Source organism: Pseudorca crassidens, chromosome 19, assembly GCF_039906515.1.
Source record: "Pseudorca crassidens isolate mPseCra1 chromosome 19, mPseCra1.hap1, whole genome shotgun sequence".
Lineage (NCBI taxonomy): Eukaryota > Metazoa > Chordata > Mammalia > Artiodactyla > Delphinidae > Pseudorca > Pseudorca crassidens.
The window spans coordinates 49,394,269-49,418,776 of record NC_090314.1 but is presented as its reverse complement, the minus strand read 5'-3'; the positions used below and the strand labels follow the sequence as shown (position 1 = coordinate 49,418,776).

At 37.3% G+C, this 24,508-nt stretch overlaps 1 protein-coding gene and 1 pseudogene across 12 annotated transcripts in view; both read right to left on the bottom strand.

Moving 5' to 3' along the window:
- TANC2 (tetratricopeptide repeat, ankyrin repeat and coiled-coil containing 2) overlaps positions 1–24,508 on the bottom strand; it is a 362,156-nt gene that overhangs the window by 156,283 nt on the left and 181,365 nt on the right. For all 12 annotated transcript variants that reach the window (XM_067717046.1, XM_067717048.1, XM_067717051.1 and 9 more), the window contains one exon: positions 964–1,112. In XM_067717046.1, the coding sequence (XP_067573147.1) occupies positions 964–1,112 (149 nt within the window). The remainder of the gene's footprint in view (positions 1–963; positions 1,113–24,508) is intronic.
- LOC137212907 (large ribosomal subunit protein P1 pseudogene) lies at positions 3,012–4,193 on the bottom strand (annotated as a pseudogene).

Below are 24,508 nucleotides of genomic sequence, written 5' to 3'. Positions count from 1 at the left end.
TACACTTTATGGTGAAGTTAACGTATGACACAGAATCTTCACCAACATTACTGAGAATACGCAATTTGAATTTAATTTGTCATCTTCTGAGTAAAATGGTTCACTACCGGACGTTCCTTTTAAAGATTAAGACCGCATAAATGAATCTGAGTCTAATACTTCTTTTGCGACATTTTAACTGAAAAGAATGGAATAGACAAAATAAAAAAAGTCTATGAAATAATAATTTTTTCAAATTGCTAATATTTTTAACTTTCTGAGATAAATCTAGATCATTAATTTTTCGGATTTTCTGCTTTTCTAATATATGTATCCAAAACTAAAGTTTTTTAAAGCATATTTTATATACTACAAGTTTTATTATATTTTGTTTTTTATTATTTCCGTTTAAAATATTTTCCAATTTCTTGTGATTTTCTGACTTAAAGACTACTTAGGAGTATATCAATATCCCAACGCTTGGGGATTTTGATTTTCTGAGTTATCTTTTAGCTATCATTTTCTATGTTATTTTATAATTGATTAATTCTACTATGGTCACAGTAGTTGAAATCTTTTGACATTTGTTGAGATCTGTTCAATGGATCAGCATATTGTCAATTTGGCAAATAATCCATGTGTACCTGAAAACAATATGTATTCTGCAATTTGGGGGTGCGGTGCTCATATATATGTCTATTTTGTTTGTTGGCTTATTTACTTATTTATTTCCTCATTCATTCAATAAATAAGTCAAAACCTTAAAGTGGCTTTTTAAACTTAAGAAGGAAACTAAAAGACGTTCTATAAACTGAAGAAATATAGTGATTATGGAAAATTAAGTTATATCTCCAGGCCTCAAAAGGCACTCTATACTTGGGATTATTCTTCTCAGAACACTGACACCCTGCAACATTTTTCCTTTCCTGGTTATAATAGGCTGTTTCATCCCATGTTTCACTAAGTTGATAGGAAGCAGTTTACCTGATTTTCATCCTGTACTTCCATGTTGTATTGGTCACCTGGCTGAACTTCCGTGACTTTCTCTCCAAGGAGGAAACCCAGACGAGTCATGAGTGTGTTTGCTGCCTCATCTACAGATGGAGGGGGACCAAGTTCTTGTTCGGCATCACCTATAACAGGAAGACATTGAAACACCTGAATCTATCAAAATAAAATGGCCAGTTTTGCAACTATTTTTACATTCAGTTTGGTCATTTCCTTTGTTTTCACATTCTAAATGCAAAATTACTAGGTCCTTGACTAGAAGCTGATTTTTCCACTGTTACATATTATAATTGATAGTCTACTCAGAATCCTCAATATATTTACTTGAAACCCTTGAATTTGAGAGAATGTTTTTGTAACTCACTGAATAGAAGTTTCCCATTTCTTTGTCAGTTAGCCTTCCAATACAAGTCCTAGTCTTGGGATCTAGTCCTGGCCATAATCACCACCTTCATTCAGGTTCTTTTATCTTTTTTTTCCCTTACAGTTCGTGTAAATATCCTTTTTTATTTTAAAATCAGTTCAAACTTACAAAAAAGTTTCAAGAATAGTACAAAGAACATTTTTTTCCTTAACCATTTGAAAATATAGACATGATATCCCATCATGCCCAGACAGTATGCATTTCCTATAAACAAGCAATTCTCTTACATAACCACAGTACTAGCAGAGAAATCAGGAACCTAACATTTTACATTATTATGATCTCATCCACAGACCCCATTTAAGTTTTGATATTTATCCAGTAATGTCATTTCTAGCAAAAAGATCCAATTCAGGATTAAGCAACTGCACTGAGTTCTTAGTTCTCTTTGACTCCTTTAATCTCGAACAGTTCCTCAGTCTCATCTTAACTTTCATGATCTTGACACTTTTGAAGCTTACAGGCCAGCCATTTTGCACAGTGTCCCTCAATTTGAAGTTATCTCATGACTTAACTCAGGTTATGCATTTTTGGCAGGACTATTGCAGAAGCAATGCTGTGTTAACTTTGATCACTTGGTTATGGCAGTGTTTGCCAGATATTTCCACTCTAAAATTATACTCTTTCTCTTTGTAATTAATAAGTATGTAATGGGGGGATACTTTGAAAGTATGTAAGTATACCATTCTTCAACAAACTTTTAAATTAAAAAAAATTTTTGTGATAAAAATACACGTAACAAAATTTGCCATTTTAACCATTTTTAAGTGTACGATTCAGTGGCATTAAGTACGTTCACAATGTTGTGCAACCATCTCCATTTTCAGAACTTTTTAATCATCCCCCAGAGAAACTCTGTATCCACTAAATAAAACTCCCCAATCTCCCCTCTTACTAGCCCTAGTAACCTCTATTCTACTTTCTGTCTCTATGAATTTACTTATTCTAGGTACCCCATATAAGTGGAATCACACAGTATTTGTCCTTTTATGTCTAACTTATCTCACTTTGCAAATTTTCAAGGTTCATCCCATGTTAGATCATGTGTCAGAATTTCACTCCTTTTTATGACTGACTCCATTTTATGTACATACCACATTTAGTTTATCTATTCATCTGTCCATCAAGTTGGACACTTGAGCTGTTTCCATCTATTAGATATTATGAATAACGATAGTATGAACATTGGTGTACAAGTAGCAGTCTGAATCTCTCCTCAATAAAATTTTGCCCACTATTTTTAGCATCCATTAATGTTGCTTGGTAGAATTACTATCATGCTTGCCAAATAGTGATATTTTCTAAATCCATCACTCTTCTATAGTTTAGTTTCTTTTCCTTTACCTATCTACCTACCTATCTGAACTCAAAGACTCCTATCTTACTCAATGAGTTATAACCTGTTACTATTATTATTAATTTTGATGCTCAAATTGTCCCAAAGTTGGCCACGTAAGCCCTTTCGATTTGGCTCCTGTAACCTTCTGATATATCCCTGTCATTTTCTGAGCACTTCTTTGCTTTCTGGCATCAGATGTTCCGGGCTCATCTTGTACTTTCCCTGCCCTAGCCCTAGAATCAGTCCTTTTCCCAAGAAGAGTTGTTTGTTTTTTTTTTTTTTTTTAGTGGGGAAAGGTATTTAGAGTATCAGGTATGCTCATTGCGATCAGGATGTCACTGCCCCCCAGGTCCACTCTGTCGACAGAGTTAGGCAGTATGCTCATACACTTATATACATACACACAACTCTATATTCATTTTTATTTGTAAATCCATATACAAACATACACTCTAAATGTTCACAAAGATGCTCCAATTCCAATTCAATACCATAGGGTTAATTCTAGACTTCTTCCTTTCCAAAGTTATAACTCTGTTCTCCAATAGTGAAAAATCTGGTTCTTGTTTTCCTTATTTAATACTATACTTATTTAATCTATCCCCCTACATGTAACAAATCTCACCGCTGCTCATTGCCACCCTGCACACAGGTGCACTACTCACCCTGGTTGGGTTCCTACCCTATGCCAGATGGCCCTGAGCTATCATTTTCCCCACAGTCAGGGTCATTTTTTCAAAATAATTCATATACCATAAACTCTGTCCTCTTAAAGTATACAGCTCAATGGCTTTAGTCTCTTCGTAAGTTTAGGAACCATCACCACTTTCTAATTCCAGAATACTTTCATCACTCCAAAAAGAAACCCCATTCAGGTTCATTTTTCTGCCCTGGAATTTAGACCCCTAAAATTCCTGATCTCTGGCATTCATTTTAATCCTGTGCTTCCTGACTGCTACACTCTTCCCATACAATTAGCTTTTAACGCAATTTTCTTTTTTCTTTTTTAAGAGCTCAGCTTTTTATTGAACGTGTTACTAAAGAGGTTTAGTCAAAAAGACCAAAGCCCATGTCATCATCAGACTCTTCAGATTCTTCTTTCTTTGCTTCCACTTTCTTCTCCTCAGCTGGGGCAGCAGTGGTGGAGGGGCCAGGACCTCCTGCCGGTGCAGTCCCAGACGCTGGGGCGGGTCCACCTGCCCCCACATTGCAGATGAGGCTCCCGATGTTGACACTGGCCAAAGCCTTTGCAAACAAGCCTGGCCAGAAAAGTTCAACATTTACACTGGCTGCTTTAATGAGGGCATTGATCTTATCCTCGGTGACTGTCACCTCATTGTCAGACAGGATGAGCCCCGAGTAGGTGCAGGTGAGCGCTGAGTCGGAGGCCATGGTGCGGGCGAGTGCTAGGCAGGGGCTGCCGGGCATGGTGCAGTCGCCAGATGAAGTGAGGGCCTACACCCCAATGCGGCCTTAGCTTCCTCAGAAGGACCGAGCACCTTAGTGGCAGCTGAGGAAAGCGTAATTTTCTTTCTATTTAGGCTATTTTTCAGTGGTTACCAACTACAGGAATTATTCTTTTTCAGACCTTTTCACTGAGGGATGCTGAATAATGTCAGTGTGAGGTTTTTCCTTGGGCTCAATTTATTTCCAAATAGAGAATTTACAGAAATTTATAGACATAAAAAATAGCCAGGGAACTCAAGATGATCTATTTTAAATGTGAGGCAGAACTAATTTACCTGAACTGAATATCCCTTTACATTAACTTGATTCATTGTCAACATTTTTTCAGATTCTGTTTTATGTTCAGATGCATTCAGTCTAACCTGTTAACAATCCACAGTAGCACATATCCTATATAGGATATTACAAAAATCTTTTTTTTTTTTTTTTTGGAGTCAGATATGTCCTTCCACCATAGCAAGCATTAACTAGAGTATCATACGGTTTGATGCTAAAATATAATAGCTTAATTTTTTAGGATATTCAGCGTTACACATTAAATCACTCCTAATGGCAAGAAAGTGAGGTTTATGTTCTTATTATTCAATTTAACATTTATCTTAACTTCTCTACTAAAGTCACAACTTGCAGGTCAGAGGAAGGGACTACAGGTGTATCCTTGTATAGTATTATTGAACTCAAGTGCTCCATCTGTGGAAAATCTATATAGAATTCTCACTGAGGACTTCCCTGGTGGCACAGTGGTTAAGAATCCGCCTGCCACTGCAGGGGATATGGGTTCAAGCCCTGGTCTGGGAAGATCCCAGATGCCATGGAGTAACTAGGCTTGCGCACCACAACTACTGAGCCTGCGCTCTAGAACCTGCGAGCCACAACTACTGAGCCCATGAGCCACAATTACTGAGCCCACGTGCCACAACTACTGAAGCCCTTGCGCCTAGAGCCTGTGCTCCGCAACAAGAGAAGCCACCACAATGAGAAGCCCGTGCACCACAATGAAGAGTAGCCCCCGCTCGCCACAACTAGAGAAAGCCCATGCACAGCAACGAAGGCCCAATGCAGACAAAATAAATAATAAATTAATTAATTAATTAAAAAAGAAAGTGCCTAGATTGGCATTCAAACCTAATTCTACCAGCGTTAAAGTCCCATTAAAAAAAAAAAAGAATTCGCATTGAAATTACGCCAGAGTAGAAAAACAGGATCTATATTCCCTTCCCTACTTCTCTGCAAGAGGCAACAAAAACGGATTTCTCTGCCACAGACCAGAAAGATATCCCAGGGGCTTTATTACCTCTATAATGTCCAACATTATAGACAGTTCCTTATCTCTCTACCTCTGCCCAACTATGATACTCTAACATAAAATCTCAGGAAAAAGCTGTGTTACAAATGCATGCAAATGCATCTTCAAAACAAATACCCTAAATCTAAAAAATAATACAAATGAATGTATATACAAAACAGAAACAGAGTTACAGAGATAGAAAACAAACCTGTGGTTACCAAAGGGGAGAGGGAAGGGTGGAGGGACAAATTAGGGGTATGAGATTAACAGATACAAACTACTACATATAAGTAGATGAGCACCAAGGGTATACTATATAGCACAGGGAATTATATCCATTATCTTGTAATAATCTATAATGGAATATAATCTGCAAAAATACTGAACCATTATGCTGTGCACCTGAAGCTTACACAAGACTGTAAATCAACTATACTTCAATTAAAAACAAACAAATCCCCTATCCATCATTCAAGCAAATTTCCACCTTTAAACCCTTGCTATGAAGAATTTTTCATTTCGTTACCACAGTGTGTAGAATTTCTAAACTACTGAGTCAACTATTTAATATTATTAAAATTTATCAACGTCTACTATGATAACAAGAATATTTATAGCATATGAAATTTGAAGTAAACAGTTTCAGGTTAAAATGCTAAATGTAATTATGAAGACATCTATAATAAAATGTAGAAGTTCCTGACCTCTTTAAATTTCACAACATACTACTACACTATATACAAATGGCAGGCAAGAGGCTATAATTATATTATTATTTCATGCATTATTTGCAAAAGTCCAAAAGTTACTCACTTAAGAAAGAGGCTAGGGGAAAAGAAACCAAACTCTTCTTTTTTCTTCTAGACTCTTATACTCATGTACTCTTAGTCTTATTATATCACTCTATTTCTCTTAAGTGCTTTTTTTTCCTAAATATTAGTTTCTTAAAAAGATACTAATATTTATTATTTTTAAGAAGTCTACAAGCTCATATACTTTATATACATTAAAGTATTTATGGGAGAAATGATATAATGACCAGGTTTTGCTGAAATTACTACAGAAAAAAATGGAGAAGATATAGATAAAACAAAGTTGTCAAAATTATTGAAGCTAGGAAATGACTACATAGTAGTGCATTATTTTATTCTCTGTTTGTGAATGTTTGGAACTTGAGGAAAAAACTCTATGCAGGGAAGTTTCTTTTAAATAACTTAGCAGTTCTCAACTGGTGACAATTTTGCCCCCCGGGGAACGTTTGGCAATGAGTGGAGATATTTCTGGTTGTCACACTGTAGGGAGCGGTGCTGCTACTGGCATCTAGTAGGTAGAGGCCAGGGACTCTGCCAAACATCCTACAATACACAAGACAGCTCTCCACAATAAAGGATTATCTAGCCCCGAAAGTCATTAAATAGTATTGAGGTTGAGAAACCCTGAAACAGCTAGAATCACCTTATCCTTTAAAATATGTCAAATTGGATGAACTCTTAACACACAGTCAGCAGGAAAACCAGTGTCCAACCTGTTACTTCCATGGATTCTTAAAATTACTTCAATTTCTAACTTACAATGAATTTTTAGTCTTTGGGCTATTTCTTTCCTGAGTGTAGGGTCTGTTTTCTGCACTACTAGATTCTGCTGTAATCTTTTCAGTCTTCAACGAACCTTAGTCTTATGGTGGTGTGTGGACAGGACTTTACTGGGGTTACAGTGAGCTTGTTAGGGGTGGGGGATTATATCATGACACAGAACAATTAAATGAAACTAAAAAATATGATATATCTCAAATTTTCAGATTATCTTTTATTAATTATAATAACAGCTAGAACATATGGGGATTAATTATATGCCAGGTACTGTTTCTAAGTACTTTATATACATTAACTCTTTTAATGATCATAACCACCCTATGAGGTAGGCACATATATCCCCTTCTTATGAATAAAGAAAGTGAAGCACAGAGGGATGAGTAACTTACCCAAATTCATAAGCTAATAAGTAGCTGATCCAGGAAATCTGGATCTAGAACTCAGGCTCTTAACCCCTAAGCTCTACTGTCATCCTTGATTCCAGTCTCTCACCATTTTGTTGGGCATCACTTCCTACCTCCCCTCTGCCCAGGGTATTTGTTCAAAACTCTCAAAATTCCTCTTAAATCCTCATACCAAATATTTTACCTATCTTTCTGTCTCATCCATGACCATCCAGGCGATGTGAAGAAGGTGTCATCTTCATAACCAAACACGCCCAATTAAGGTATGTCCCTAAACAAAGACAGTACTTTTCTTGAGTGGAATTCTACTGTGACTCCTTATAATAATGATGAATTTGGAGTATGATACACAACAAAACAAGATGGCTGGTAGGTTGTTGGAAAATAATCACCGTGACACTATTATACACAAAATAAATCATATCATTCATACATTATGTTGATTAAAACTCTTGAAATTTATCTTGGCTATTTGGGAGCAGTGTGTTTATGCAATAGGCTTTGCTCCCAGAATACTGAATGAGGAATACAGCACCGTAAAACTAAAGGATTCTTATGCTTGGATATTTTTCCACAGCAGAAGTGGTTATTGAATGTTTATCAAATGCCTTTTTTAGCCTCTATGAAGAAAACTAGCTGTTTTTATTTCTCTTACAGCTATTAGTATGATGAACTATTTTAATGGATTTTGTAATTTTGAAAAGCTTTCATTAAAGTTAATAGGAATTATTATTAAACATTAAAAAAAATAAAGGATTTAAAATTCACATGGGAATGGAAAGGTCTAGGAATAGTAAAGAAAATGTGAAGAAGAATGACTGCTATTACTTAATATCAAGGTTTAATCTAATGCTAAAGTAATTAAGACAGAGTATGATTGGTACAAGCATAGATAAAATGACCAGGAGAACAGAATAAAGAATCCAGAAACATATCTATACATGTATAATCACCTTATTTGGACAGAGATACCATTGCAATATTTTAGTAATCAAATGGTGTTTTCAATCATTGGTGACGGATCAGTATGTATGAATAAAAATGAAACCTGTCCCAACCTCATCCCATACACAAAAATCAATTCCAGGTGGATAAAAGACCCAAATACGAAAGATAATACATTTTCTGGAAGATAGCCTAATAGAATAACTTCATGAACTAGGACTAGGCAAAGATTTCTTAAACAGAACACAAAAAAGAAAAGATGGGTAAGTTTATTAATGAGAAAAACTTCTGTTCACCAAAGACTTCATTAAAACAGTAAAAAGGGGCTTCCCTGGTGGCGCAGTGGTTGAGAGTCCGCCTGCTGATGCAGGGGATACGGGTTCGTGCCCCGGTCTGGGAAGATCCCACATGCCGCGGAGCGGCTGGGCCCGTGAGCCATGGCCGCTGAGCCTGCGTGTCCGGAGCCTGTGCTCCGCAATGGGAGAGGCCACAACAGTGAGAGGCCCACATACCGCAAAAAAACAAAACAAAACAAAACAGTAAAAAGGCAAGCCATAGAGTGGGAAAAATATCTTTAGTTCATACATCCAACAAAGGACTTGTATTTAGAATATACAAAGAACTCGTACAAATCAATAAGAAAAATAAAGACAATACGATTAAAAGATGAACAAAAGAAATTCCACACGGGAATTTACAAAACTCCTGTTTTATACAAAATGTTCAACATTGTACGGAAATGAAAATCAAAACCACAATGAGATACCACTACGTATGTGTAGTGCAGGATAGCACACAAAAGAAACAAACCAAAAACACCTGATAATATGGGGTAAAAGGACAGTTAAATCCTGTTGTACTGGTGTGAATGTAAACTGGTAGCATCAAATCTGGAAAAAAATTTAGACTGGGGACTGAAACCCCATGACCCAGCAAGTCTACTACTAGGTATATACCGAAAGGAAAAGTATATGTAGGGGCATCAAAATAGATGTAACAAGCATTCACAGAATTGTTCATAATAGCCAAAGTTGAAAATGTCCATCAACAGTAGACATACAATGAAATATGACAGCAATGAAAGAGAATCTCACAAACATACTACTAAACAAAAGAAGACAGACTCAAAGGAGTACATACTAAATGACTTCGTTTATATAAAGTTTGAAAACTGGTAAAAGAAATCATTGATGATGCAGTCGGAACAGTGGTCAAGCTTAGAGGGAATGGATTATGATGCAGAGGAAACATGAGAAAAGGTTATGAGGTGCCGGTAATGTTCTATGTCTTGATTTAGGTAGTGGTTATACAAGTGTGTTCACTTCTGAAAATTTCATAGAGCTGCATAATTACTATTTGTATACCTTTCTGTAATTATGTTATATTTTAATTTTCAAAACTTACAGAAAATGTATTAAGGACATAGGACACTGGGTTTGAGAATGAAACAATATTCACAATACTTTTTTTCCTCCAAGAAAGGAGTCTACAGCTATGAAAAATTAACTAATGCTATATATAATTAAAAATTGAGCGTAAAATAAAAAATTATCTGACCACTCCCCTCTTACATCCGTTAACTTAAAGTGGAGCAATGACCTAAGGATAGAGAGAAGCCAGTATATATACAAGAAGTATTTTGTAAATTAAAGGAAGTAGTAGAGAGCACAGAGAAAGAAACAAACTTGTTCTGGAAAGACGGAGGAAGAAAAGGAGGAAAGAAGGTTTTTTGCAGGAGGCCATACTTGTTTGATTTTTTAACAGTAGAGTTAAGGAAAAAGAGCAGAGGGAGGAGCAATTTTCAGATTCAAATTCTGTAAGACTTACCAGTTCAACACAAAGACAGAATTCTGAGATCAAAACTGAGTAATATAGCATATTCAGTATTGTTTTAAAAGAGTGTTTTAAGTTTATTTCTGGAATAATAATACTGATAGTTGTACTAGTAGTAATAATAACTTATTGAGGCATTACCGTCTGGTACTTTCCTAAGTGCTTTACATGTATTAAATCATTCAATCTTCACAACACCTTCCTTATCGTACAGATAGTAAAAGTGAGGCACACACAGATCAAGCTTTTGCTCGCCCACAGTTACACGGTTAGGCAAGTGACAGAGTCAATGTTGAAGTCCAGGCTGCCTGGCTGCTGAACTCATTATTTTGCCAGGAAATATGTGATTATTAAGGACAAATTGTTTAAATGGTTACTTTATTTATTAATGGGATCCAGCAGAATAACCTCCATGGACAATACAAGAAAGCATGAATTAATTCAATAAATATTTACTAAGTACTTTCTGTGTGTCCAGCACTGTGTGAGGTATTAGATCACATTTGTGAACAATGGGCGCAGTCCCTATCCCTTAAGGAGCTTATAGTCTCGTGGGGAAAAATGGAAAATAAATAATTTGAATCATAGCAAATTAAACTCTGAGAAATATAATGCAGGCAAGAAATAGGATGCTGTAAAAAAGCAAATGCTGAATATTTCAGAATATTTTGGTGTTTTGATGACATCAATTTTCTTTTCAGAGATGGTTTATACTTTACAACATTTGCAAAAAGTATTTTTTACTCTAAGTAGCCAAACTGCAGAGGGATTAAACAATGATTAAAACTGTGCCAAGAAATGAATTCATTTCTTGGCTACAATTAGCTAATGTACCCAAATCCCTAATCTGTATTCCTAACATGGCAGGCTACACATAGAACAGTTCCACAGACTCTTAATTCTCAGCATTCTCTTAGTATTTTCTCATCGGGCTGTTTACATTTTCCTTTATGATCTGTTCATTATAAACTGCTTGTTCTCATCTATTTCAAGACTCAGAACTTCGTACTACATTTAATCAAATAAAGAAACCCATGCTTTCTCTCCAACAGAGTTATAAAACCTGTGATTAGCTTGGCCCAACTGCCAAAGCAAACCTGGTTATATTTTCATTTCTTAGTTCTTAAATGGCAACCTAAATTTCTCCTTTTCTGATGAACATTGGAAATGGGTGACCGACAAAAGCAGTGCTTCTGCAGTTTGCCGCAGGAAGTGCTAAAGTGGAGCTCTACCACATCCTCCCCACACTGAGCTCCTGATCGTGAGAGTCACTGCCAGTGATCCAGTGATCAAGAATCAAAGCAACACCACTAGCCCATCTCTACTCATAGAGGCTGACCTGAAAGCATATCCCTACACTTCTTAGTTCCCTTGGGCATAACTGAAGAAGCGGGGGAGAAAATACATGAAATGACTGTTGATACTGTGGGGTTGGTATATGGGAGGTTCTTTGGGTAGGTTTAAAACTTCACACGATGAAAGATGGTTTTGGCTTGGCCATGCGACTTTATTTGGACCTTGGAATGTTATGAGCAGAGGCTTGAAATGTGCCTGAGCAGCTGGGCTTGTGTTCTTGTGCTCTGGTGATCCGCCAGGAGAAAGAGCTTCTCTCCAGTGGATGCCCCTTCATCCTGGGCCCCAGAATGAACACCCACAGGCCTGAGCCCAACTTGAACCCCAGAGCTGCTCAGCCAACCTGCAGCCTGAGACAGAGCCATCCCAACCCACACTTGCAAATCCATGACTAAAAAAAACTGCTTATTTTTTGGTTGCTCTAAATTTTAGGGTGGTTTGTTACACAGCATTATTATGAGCATTTACTTTTTAGGTACTTAATTTGATTCAAATGCAACCATAACTTATTAGTAGACCAAAATGAAACCCTGGTGATTTCTCTTACCATGTATTTTCTGTTCAGTATAACCATTCTCTCATTCTCAACCACTCACCTTCATACCCACTCACTTCTAGCTGTCATCTTATTCCAGGACTCTATTCTATTTCTTACTCACCTATTGATCTTGTCTTTTTAAAGATGTAATTTACATACAATAAATTATATTCCAATAAAGTGTGCAATTCAATGAATTTTGACAGATATATACATCTGTGAAACTACCACCAAAATTGAGATATAGAACATTTCTATCATCCCCAGAAGTTTCCTTAGGTCCCGTTGAAGTCAAACCCTCTCTCAAACCCTAGCCACAGGCAACCACTTTTTCTATTATCAGAAACAGAAACCACTGCTTTCTGTTATCTTAGTTTATATCTTCTATAATTTTATATAACTGGAATTAAATAGTGTATTTTCTCTTTTGTCTGGCTTCTTTCGTTCGGTTTTTGAAATCTATCCATGTTTCAACAGTTTGTTTCTTTTTATAGCTGAGTAGTATTCCTTCGTATGGCTATACCACCTTTTTTTTCTTCCTGCTGATGAACACTGGGTTATTTCATATACAATAGTTTTTTGGCTTTTATATATGAAGAAACTACGAATATTCTTATAAAAGTCTTTGTGTGGATATATATTTTAACTTCTCTTGGACAAATACAAAGTTGTGTAATGGCTGGGTTATAAAGTTTAAACATTTAACTTTGTAAGAAATTGCCGGTTTCCAAAGAGATTGTTCACACTCCCAAGTAGTGTGTAAGAGTTCTAGTTGCTCCATATCCTCGCTAACGCTTCGTATTGTGAGCCATTTTGATTTTAGCCATACCAATGGGTGCAGAGAGGTATCTCACGGTTTCACTTTGCATTTCTCTGATGACTAAAGATACTGAACACCTTTTCATGTATTTACTGGCCATTCTTATATCTTCTTTTGTGAATGTTTCTCCAAATCTTCTATACTTTAAAAAATTAGGTTCTCTTCTTATTATTTGTAAGAGTTCTTTATATTGGATACAAATCTGTCAGACATATGTATGCTAATATTTTTCCTGTTCTATGGCTTGCCTTTTCCTTTTCTCAAAAGTCTCTTTTGAAGAACAAAAGTTTTAAATTTAGATAAAGCCCAACTTTTAAATTTTTTCTTTTATAGCTCACACTTCTTTTGTCCTATCCAAGAAAACTCTGCCTACCTTAAGACTGCAAAGATTTGCTCCTAGATCTTACATTTAGGTCTATGGTACTTTAAGTTAACTTTTGTGCATGGTATGATGTAAGGACTGATGTTCACTTCCCCACTGAATTTCCCTGACACCTTTATTGAAGAATAATGGAAGTCCTTTAACTTTGCTGTTCTTTTGAAAAAGCACTGGGGCCACTCTAGGTCATTTGCATTCCTATAAAAATTTTAAAATCATGTAAATTTCTAAATTTATAATCATGTAAATCTTATAAATTTCTACAAACATTTTTTTCTTGGAATTGTAGTAAATCAAAATCGCTACTTTAGCAATACTGAATCTTCTAATCCATAAATGATATCTTCATTTATTTGGATCTTTATCTCAGCACTGTTTTATTTATAATTTTTAGTGTACATGTTTTGTTAAATTTATCCCTAAATATTTCATGATTTTGGATGTTACTGTAAATGAAGTTGTTTTTAGATTTAATTTTCCAATTGTTCTTTGCTAGAATATAGAAACACTCCTGATTTTTATATACTGACCTCACTGTCCTTCTTTTATACTTACATAAATGCATTTATGTAAATGTTATTGGAAATGTATCTTGCAAGTATTAGTCTGTGTTTGTGTATTGCTCTGCTAGTATATAAACATATTTATATAATATAAAGGTAGTTAGAGTTGGGGTGGGAATCTCCATGTCCACATAGAACACTGACATATCGAGGCAGCTTATCAGAGGCTTGCTTTACACCAAATTTGGGAGAAACAATGATGAGACACTCAGGTATTACCTAGTTCTGGCATTAGGATTCTTAAACAGGAAAGGAAGATAGTCACAGACTATCTTCTAAATTCTCAGGCAAGTCCATAAATACTGACATATATGGAAACTTTTTTTTAGTGCTCCTAGGGGAAACAATTTGGGGTGGAAGACGAGATGCCACTTCCAGTACCTTCGAACTTAACTGCAGGAACCTGGTTCTGAGTTCTTCCAGCTGGGGATAAAGGTAAGGGGAATAGAGGTGGTGTAAGGGTGTAAGAAAATGAGGCTAATAAAAGAGCTGTAAAACCAGGGGTACTGTACAGAACCGAAAGAGTAAGTTAATTCTAATTTAGAAGTCTGACAAGAGCTGTAATACTGGTATACTAAAAAAGCGCTTACCTCACACAGCACAGCTTCAGTGCCATGAGATGACTAAATCAAAATCAGTTAATGTGGAAAGTGATACACCACCAAGGCATTAATAGATTCCAAAGTCATGTCAAGATCTGCCTTTGTCACTGGGAATGATGTTATGTGAAAAAACGGTATGGAAATAAATGAAGACCACCCAAATAAGAACAAGAAAAGGCTATTTATTCAGAGCTTGCTATAGCAAGGGAATCAGCTACTATCACTTGCACCTGGAGGAGACTTAAAGGCAGGCAGAGGAGTTCAAAAGCTTTATAGTGGGAAAAAAAGGAGAGGCTTCAGGTCATGCCCTGATCGGAGGCACCTGGCACAGAAGAGCTGAAGGTGGGCTAGCTAGAAGCGTCCTACATGACCGGCTAGGCGTGTGTATTTAGCCTTCTCTGGTTACTCCTAAGCTGGAAGTGAGGGCAAATACTAGGGAAGCTGTCAGTTAAAAATCAAGCCCTGGTCATTTAGTTCCAATAGTTACAGGGGTTACTTTTGGCTTCCTGGACTGGTTATTAGAGATAGTAGTCTTACTTCCTACAAGTCTGACTTGTAGATAGTAAGTTGGGTTCCTAGGCTATCTGCTGCAAATTGGGTGTCAGAACTCTATTTTTATACATGGTCTGGTCATTGTTATATATATTCAGTTTCTCAAAGGATAGTGTTAAGCCTATTCATGTATTTATTTTCTTTTTCCTGACCTCTGAGGATAAATGTGTCACATTTGGCTGGCAGATATTTTCCTGAAATCCTCATTCTTTGTTTTATACTCATTGATTATGTTCTCTAATTACATTTATTACAATTCACTCGTAGCTGACTGATCTCAGTTGGCTGCCATGGCCGAATTCTTATCTAGTGAAGCTTGAAGCCCCTTCCCATATGCTAGTCACATTGGCCTTGTAGGTAGACGTCTATCAATGGAAGGAGAAAGTTTAGGAATTTAAAGCAAATGAGATACCACAAATTAAAAAACCACTGAAAGAAATACTACTTCCCCTTTCTCAACACCATAGTGAAATTACATTATAAGCACAGATTAAGAAATCATGGTTCCAGCTGTTCACACTCACAGGCCCCTCTGTAGTAAATTAGAAAAAGACATATTCCTAAGTAGAGAGAAAACCATGTAATTTACACATATTTATAACATACTAAATTTTTTTTCATTTTGCCTTCCTCTGACTTTTTAGGTTCATTTCATTCATTCAACACACACTGAATGAAGACCTACTATGTATTAGTCAGTCACTGCACTAGGCACTGTGGATACAGTGGTAAGCATAAAGGAGAAAATGTGTAAATTGTCCAGATGAGTGTTTTTGGTCATTTTAGTGTGTTTTTTTTTTCCTTCTTTTCTTCTTGTTTGAATATTTAAGAAGAAATGATTTAGGGATAACTGTTATTCAAAAGCTTTCATTAGAGAAATGCTGTGATGATTCACTTATAGTTTAATTCTTTCTTCTCTCTAAGGCAGACAGCATATAATCTGGGTCATTATAAAAAATGTTACTTGATTAGGGACCAGATAAGGCATGTGTTGTACTAGAGAATTCATTGTATAGAATAAATTTTAACTCAGAAAATAAGCATCGTTGCTCTGGTAAGGTACCAGAAAACAGCATCCATATTTTATGTCCTTGACTGTAATGGAAGTTTTACTTGTATACAAATGAATTCTAACCAGAGTTCTTTCACTTTAAGACTTATAAACAGGGCTTCCCTGGTCGCGCAGTGGTTGAGAGTCCGCCTGCCGATGCAGGGGACACGGGTTCGTGCCCTGGTCCGGGAAGATCCCACATGCCGCGGAGCGGCTGGGCCCGTGAGCCATGGCCGCTGAGCCTGCGTGTCCGGAGCCTGTGCTCCACAACGGGGAGGCCACAACAGTGAGAGGCCCGTGTACAGCAAAAAAAAAAAAAAAGACTTATAAACAGAAAAATTATTTATATGAAACAAATAATACCTTTACATTTTAAGGGTAGCATTCTGTTCTATAGTATCAAAGATGATTTACATAGATTAATAGAAAATTGAGTCTTTAATATATGTACTAGGAATTTTGTGGTAAATATAAAAAATAGATTACATGGCTTTTGATATTCAATGTTTTAATGAAACATTAACCAGCAGATTAGAACATTCCTTTTAAAATTGGTTTGCAACAGAGCCAAGCAATAGAAAGCCAGACTGTAGTAAGCTTGTGTCTCATGATCCTCTTCAAACACTAAAGAAACTCTCCAATCATTTTGCATGATGACTCCTATTCCCTATTTAAAGTTTTTTGTCTGGCAGCAATATAAACATCAGCTTCATCCACTCACAATTATAATTTAACTATTACGGCTATTGTAGAAGGTAAGATGAAAGCTGAAAATATAATAATGTTTAACTTACCTCAGTAATCTATGAAATACATTTGGGATTTGTGACTGGATGAAACAGACATTTTCCTCCCCAATCTAATAGTAATAGACCAAATAACACCAGAAAGACATCAGGCACAGAAAGGCAAGTTTTTCAACAATTCAGTATCATGGGTAATATCATAATCACACTTGGCAAAACTTGCCAAAATTTTGATGCAAAATACTAATTTCTTTGAGATTAAGTTCCAAGTCCAAACAGGAGACAACTTGCTCAAAGAGATGGACCATGAACCAACTCTGAGAACCTGTTTCAGGGCTTCCCTGGTGGCACAGTGGTTAAGAATCCGCATGCCAACGTAGGGGACACGGATTCGAGCCCTGGTCTGGGAAGATCCCGCATGCTGTGGAGCAACTAAACCCGTGCGCCACAACTACTGAGCCTGAGCTCTAGAGCCCGTGAGCCACAACTACTGAGCCCACGTGCCACAACTGCTGAAGCCCACGTGCCTACAGCCCGTGCTCCGCAACAAGAGAAGCCACTGCAATGAGAAACCCGCGCACTGCAACGAAGAGTAGCCCCTGCTCGCAGCAACTAGAGAAAGCCCACGTGCAGCAATGAAGACCCAACGCAGCCAAAAATAAATAAATTAAAATAAATAAATAATTTTTAAAGGCCTGTTTGAAAAGAGAAGTTCTTTATATTGATATTTAATCAACCGGCTAATACTATCAGTTCAATTTCTTAGTAGATAGCTCCCAGAATTTATGGGGACTGGTTTGTCCAAAGAGGTAGTGTTCTAAGACTGTTTTAGCATACAGTCTGTTCCCATGTAGCTTCATGGGGAGCATAGAACAGAAAAATAAAAATGTATACATACCTTCAGATGTATACATGATCTACAAATACAAATGCTAGAATTTTTTTCCCCCAAAGGAAATAATGATGGTAGGGACCTTTTAGTAATTGGAAACCTTCCAGCTGATGACAATTATTAAAAACTGGACAAAATATATTTTAAAAATCTTTTGGAAAGCATTAAAGATCCAACAAGATGGCGGTAAGTCATCATTATAAGAACAGGGAGAAGATGGAAATCAGAAATGGAGATCTTGCCCAGCACGGAGAGCCACTTTAGCACTGGGGGCATTTCTTAACAGGGAAGAAATGACTGAGCAGCTGAGCTGTGTGTTTAGCTGTCTCACAAGGTCAGGGGAACAAAAATGGAGTCTAGGATCTTCCAGGAGTGGGAAATCTAGTAAAACACCCCATACTTTAGGCTGAGACCCTTAAGAGCTACAACCTAAGGGTAAAGATGAACCAGAAGTAAACTAGGTCCTGCAGTACTGATTTGTGTCATTTCATTGGCTTGGAAAACTTCACACCCTGAACTTGGATTGAACTGGTCACAGGTGGCGGAAGCAAATGAAAACCCTCTCTGGAAAAAAAAGAAATCATCCTACTTTCAGATTATTTCTACACATATTTTCAAATATTAAATCCAGCACACAAAAATAATTAGGGGTATGAAAAGGCAAGAGAATTAGCAGAATAATAGGCAAAAGAAATAATGATAAAGGTCATAGGGTTAGAGTAGTACAGTCAATCTTTTAAGATTATTCTTAATATAATATTGTAAAAATGTGGTAGAAAAGAGCTAGAGTCTGTGGGAAGATGAGTGGTGGAGATGGAGAAAGGAGAGAGCAGTGGGAGAGTTACAAGAATAAGAGTCATTTGATGAACACCGTGTTGGAAAAGGTGAATATTTCCCTAACACCACTAGAGGTTATTGGTTGAGGAAATTCTCCTTTAGTTCTTCTCTTTTTAAAGTAACATTACATTTCAATTGTTCAATCATGCATAATGCTTCCTCCTAGCAGAGCTAAACCACAGCAGCTAATAACAAATGATATTCTAAATAGTAGCTTATGTCAGCTAATGAATGATCTGAATCAAGAACTCTTGATGTGAGATCCTATGATACACTTTTGGAAGTCTATGAATCTCCTGAACTTGCATGTTTTAATAGGGAGAGAGTAAGGGAAATTTTCATTCTTTCATCTTCCAGTTCTTCTTTGCCACCTCCTAAAAAAAGTTAACGACTTCCTGTAACCCACAGCAGAGGTTGCAAACTCAAATACCTTCAGGATATAAGAAATTTTAATATAGCTGGCATGGCTAGGGGTGATGGTAGCAGGAAATGATAAAGTGTATGTTGAGCTGCAGAATATACAGCCAGGCTGAAGGCACTCTATTTCTTTTCAATGTGCTTGCTAAACAGTTTTTGAATACCTTATCTCAAAAAATGTGTCTACTGTTTTAAAATTAAATATAAGTTGGAGGTTAAGATGGTGGTCTTGGTCTGAGATGCTTTCCATAGTTCTAAGTGAGAGCCACCTCTCAATATGGAGGATCAGGAGGGCAGAAAATAGGGAAGAATGGTCCCTGGATGTAGATGGGAAAACTAGATCCATGTCAGGGTACCAGTGACACAGGTCACTGTCAATCTCAACTGAGGGAAAAAAAGTGCCTTAGTTGGGGCAGGTGCAGAGAAATCTAAGGAACCTTTAATCACAGGACCCCATCTCTTTAAAACAGAAGTGTTTGAATTTCTCCTACTTACACTTCCTTTCCCTACTTCCTTCCTAAATAACTGCCTTCTTTAAATTAACTCACCTAGAGCCTAAGTTAAAGAACCAACTTTTATGGAATCTCTACAGTTGCATTATTTAGATACCTAGCTTTAGGGTATGGAATGGAAGTTAGCAATAATGTAACTTCCTTAGAAGACTCTAGTCTGATTCTTATTAATTTTGGTTTGCTTAGACTAGTTTTCAGATAAAACTATTACACAGGGAAAACAAACCTAAATGTTTTATTAATTTCTTCAAAACTCAGACAATATGCAAAATTTTGCACGTGGGTGCAATTTTCTGGAGAGGCTGTCCATAAACGTCATCAGTAATCCATATATATATAAAATGATAGTGTTGTACACAATGAACTTACCCAATGTTATATGTCAGTTATATCTCAATAAAGCTGGAAAAGGAAAAAAATGCTCCCTAGAAAGTAAATTTATCTCCTAATAACCCTATACTCTTTTTTTTTAAAATTAATTAATTTATTTATGGCTGTGTTGGGTCTTCACTGCTGTGTGCAGGCTTTCTCTAGATGTGGTGAGCAGGTGCTACTCTTCGTTGTGGTGCGCGGGCTTCTCATTGCGGTGGCTTCTCTTTGTTGCAGAGCATGGGCTCTAGGTGCGCAGGCTTCAGTAGTTGTGGCATATGGGCTTAGTAGTTGTGGCTCGCGGGCTCTAGAACGCAGGCTCAGTAGTTATGGCACACGGGCTTAGTTGCTCCACGGCATGTGGGAACTTCCCAGACCAGGGCTCGAACATGTGTCCGCTGCATTGGCAGGTGGATTCTTAACCACTGCGCCACCAGGGAAGCCCCTATACTTTTTATTAATAACTTAGACATACACAAATAAATGGGGGAAAAAAGTCCTACACACACACACACACACACACACCACACACACACATATACACACACACAGACGGTGGTTCTCCCTTGTGCTATTTAGGAATAAAATTTTTATAAGATTAGGGACTCTTTGCATTTTAAAAAATTCATTACTTTAGCACTTAGCTAAGAGAACAGGCTTTTAAATGCTTATAATCTTCCATTACAACATCCCACTATTCTGATTCTCTCCCATTGGAAGTGGGAATCACTGTAGAGGCAGGACACCTAGAGATAGAAAGTACTCATTGCTTGGCAAAACTTACACTAGTTTCCTTGCCTACATAATTGCCCCCAATGTACAAGAAGTACTATGTGCACGTCAATGTATGATGAGGACTATTTGGCTGAAATGAAAAGCAGTATTTGACAAGCTCAAGAACCTTAAACGCTTCACTGAAATCTGTAAGACTGACGTTTATCATTGAATGTTCCTTTGGATTTTAAACTGAGGTTTCTAACAACTGCTTTGAACAGACATATGTTTGAGATACAAAATATGGTAAAAATGTGTTACTTGTGTAATACAGTATTTCCATATTATTCCCCTACTGACCTGGATTTCCTTACCCATCGTACAATGTATTCTAATGTGGAAAGCAAGGCATTTATATATTGCTCACAGTAAGAAAAGTATTATCTTCAAAAGTCACCTTTGTCTAAATGGTAAATGTATTCTCTGTTGGCTTCCAAATCTGGAATTTATTCTAGAACCTGCACGTTAAAATAACATGATGTAGTTACCCAGACTTAAAGAGAAAAACACCATTCTAGGAACAAGTATTTCACTGGACCATAATAGTATAGGTTAGGCAAGAAGAAAGAACTACAGACAGTTATTAGAAGGGCAGCAGGGGAATTCTGAATATAAAAGGGTAGGATACCAGGAATACTATGGAACTCTTCTATTGGAAGACAAGGATGAGAAGGATTCATGCTTCCAGAACACAGAAAGGTACATATCAAATACGTAGAAAAAGCAAGGAAAACTCACTGCTTCATTTAAACAACTTTCTTTAAAATTTCAATTTACTCCTTTGAGTGTGGGCTGGACCTGGTGACTTGCTTCTCATGAAAAGAATATAACAAGAAGTGACAGGATGTCACTTTTGAGACTAAGTTATAAAAAACTGTTACTCTCATATTGCTTGCACTCTCTCTGCCTCTTGCTTGCTTGCTCTCATGAAGCAAGTTGTCATGTGTGAGGTGCCCTGTGGAGAAGCCCACGTGGTGAGGAACTGAGGGTGTCCTCTGGTAAAGGCCAGCAAGGAACTGAGGCCCTCAGTTCAACAGCCCATAGGAACTGAATCCTTCCAACAACCACGTGCATAAACCTGAAAGGGGAGCCTTTTCCAGTTGAGCCCTGAGATGACTACAGCCCAGGCTGTCATTTTTTTTTTTTTTTTTTTTTTTTGCTGCTCCTTACAGCTTGCAGGATCTTAGTTCCCTGACCAGGGATTGAACCTGGGCCCTTGGCAGTGAAAGTGCAGAGTCCTAACCACTGGACCGCCAGGACACTCCCCAGGCTGCATCTTGACTGCAGCCTGTGAGAGACCCTGACCCACAGAATGCAGCTAAGTAGCATCTAGATTCCTGACCCACAGAAACTGTCAGACAGTAAATGTTGCTGTTTTAAGCTACCAAGTTTTATGGTAATTGGTTATATAGCAATAGATAACCAATACAAGGACCTATATTCACAAGGGTACCCAATAATGATAAACAGAATATAACCAACACTTCCCATATCTTATATATATATATATATATATTTTTTTTTTGGTGGCCACAAGGCTTGTGGGATCTTAGTTCCCCAACCAGGGATCGAACCCAGGCCCTTGGCAGTGAAAGCGCAGAGTTCTAACCACCGCACTGCCAGGGAATTCCCTAACTTTAAATGTTATAATGAATCACTCCCTAATACCATACACAAAAATAAGCTCAAAATGGATTAAAGACCTAAATGTAAGGCCAGAAACTATCAAACTCTTAGAGGAAAACATAGGCAGAACACTCTATGACATAAATCACAGCAAGATCCTTTCTGACCCACCTCCTAGAGTAATGGAAATAAAAACAAAAATAAACAAATGGGACCTAATGAAACTTCAAAGCTTTTGCATAGCAAAGGAAACCATAAACAAGACCAAAAGACAACCCTCAGAATGGGAGAAAATATTTGCAAATGAAACAACTGACAAAGGATTAATCTCCAAAATTTACAAGCAGCTCATGCAGCTCAATAACAAAAAAACCAACAACCCAATCCAAAAATGGGCAGAAGACCTAAATAGACATTTCTCCAAAGAAGATATACAGACTGCCAACAAACACATGAAAGAATGCTCAACATCATTAATCATTAGAGAAATGCAAATCAAAACTACAATGAGATATCATCTCACACCAGTCAGAATGGCCATCATCAAAAAATCTAGAAACAATAAATGCTGGAGAGGGTGTGGAGAAAAGGGAACACTCTTGCACTGCTGGTGGGAATGTGAATTGGTTCAGCCACTATGGAGAACAGTATGGAGGTTCCTTAAAAAACTACAAATAGAACTACCATATGACTCAGCAATCCCACTACTGGGCATATACCCTGAGAAAACCAAAATTCAATAACAGTCATGTACCAAAATGTTCATTGCAGCTCTATTTACAATAGCCCAGAGATGGAAACAACCTAAGTGCCCATCATCGGATGAATGGATAAAGAAGATGTGGCACATATATACAATGGAATATTACTCAGCCATAAAAAGAAACGAAATTGAGCTATTTGTAATGAGGTGGATAGACCTAGAGTCTGTCATACAGAGTGAAGTAAGCCAGAAAGAAGAAGACAAATACCATATGCTAACACATATATATGGAATTTAAGAAGAAAAAAAAAATGTCATGAAGAACCTAGGGGTAAGACAGGAATAAAGACACAGACCTACTGGAGAATGGGCTTGAGGATATGGGGAGGGGGAAGGGTGAAATGTGACAGGGCGAGAGAGAGTCATGGACATATACACACTAACAAACGTAAGGTAGATAGCTAGTGGGAAGCAGCCGCATGGCACAGGGATATCGGCTCGGTGCTTTGTGACGGCCTGGAGGGGTGGGATAGGGAGGGTGGGAGGGAGGGAGACGCAAGAGGGAGGAGATATGGGAACATATGTATATGTATGACTGATTCACTTTGTTATAAAGCAGAAACTAACACACCATTGTAAAGCAATTATACCCCAATAAAGATGTTAAAAAAAATGTTATAATGAATAACTTCCAGATAAGGAAAAAACAAAATGACAAAGAGGATTTTAAGTGACTTAGAGATGAAGGATGGCAGTGGTGATATCAGATACAAAATTCATAAATCTCTAGTTTCTTAGGTATCAAAACACAAGTCAAGGGGCTTCCCTGGTGGCGCAGTGGTTGAGAGTCCGCCTGCCGATGCAGGGGACACGGGTTCGTGCCCCGGTCCGGGAAGATCCCACGTGCTGCGGAGCGGCTGGGCCCGTGAGCCATGGCCGCTGAGCCTGCGCGTCCGGAGCCCGTGCTCCGCAACGGGAGAGGCCACAACAGTGAGAGGCCCGCCCACAGTAAAAACAAAACAAAACAAAAACAAAAACAAAAAACACAAGTCAAGAATAGCTTTCTGTCTCTTCCTTGTTCCCACTGAATTTTTCATGAACATTGGGCTGCCAGAATGTATATACTGTTTAGGAAAAGAAAAACACAAAACATTTTTTTTTTAGAAATAAATGTATAATAATATATAAATGTGAGAGATGTTGTTAGTCCTAATAACTGATGTTCCAGACATTGTGCTACGCACATTATGTGTATTATCTTATTTAATCATCACACCCTATGGAGTAGGGTTATTTTACAGATGAGGAACCAGAAAATTAGAAAGATTAAGTAATAAAAGTTATACAGCTAGTAAGTGGCATAATTAGAACTTAACCAAGCTCATTTGACCCCAGGGCTATTTACCATTATGAAAAGCTGCCTCCACTAAAAAAACAACCAAAACCCACAAAACTTAGTATCTATACATGGACTGCTTATGAAAACAGGCCAGTG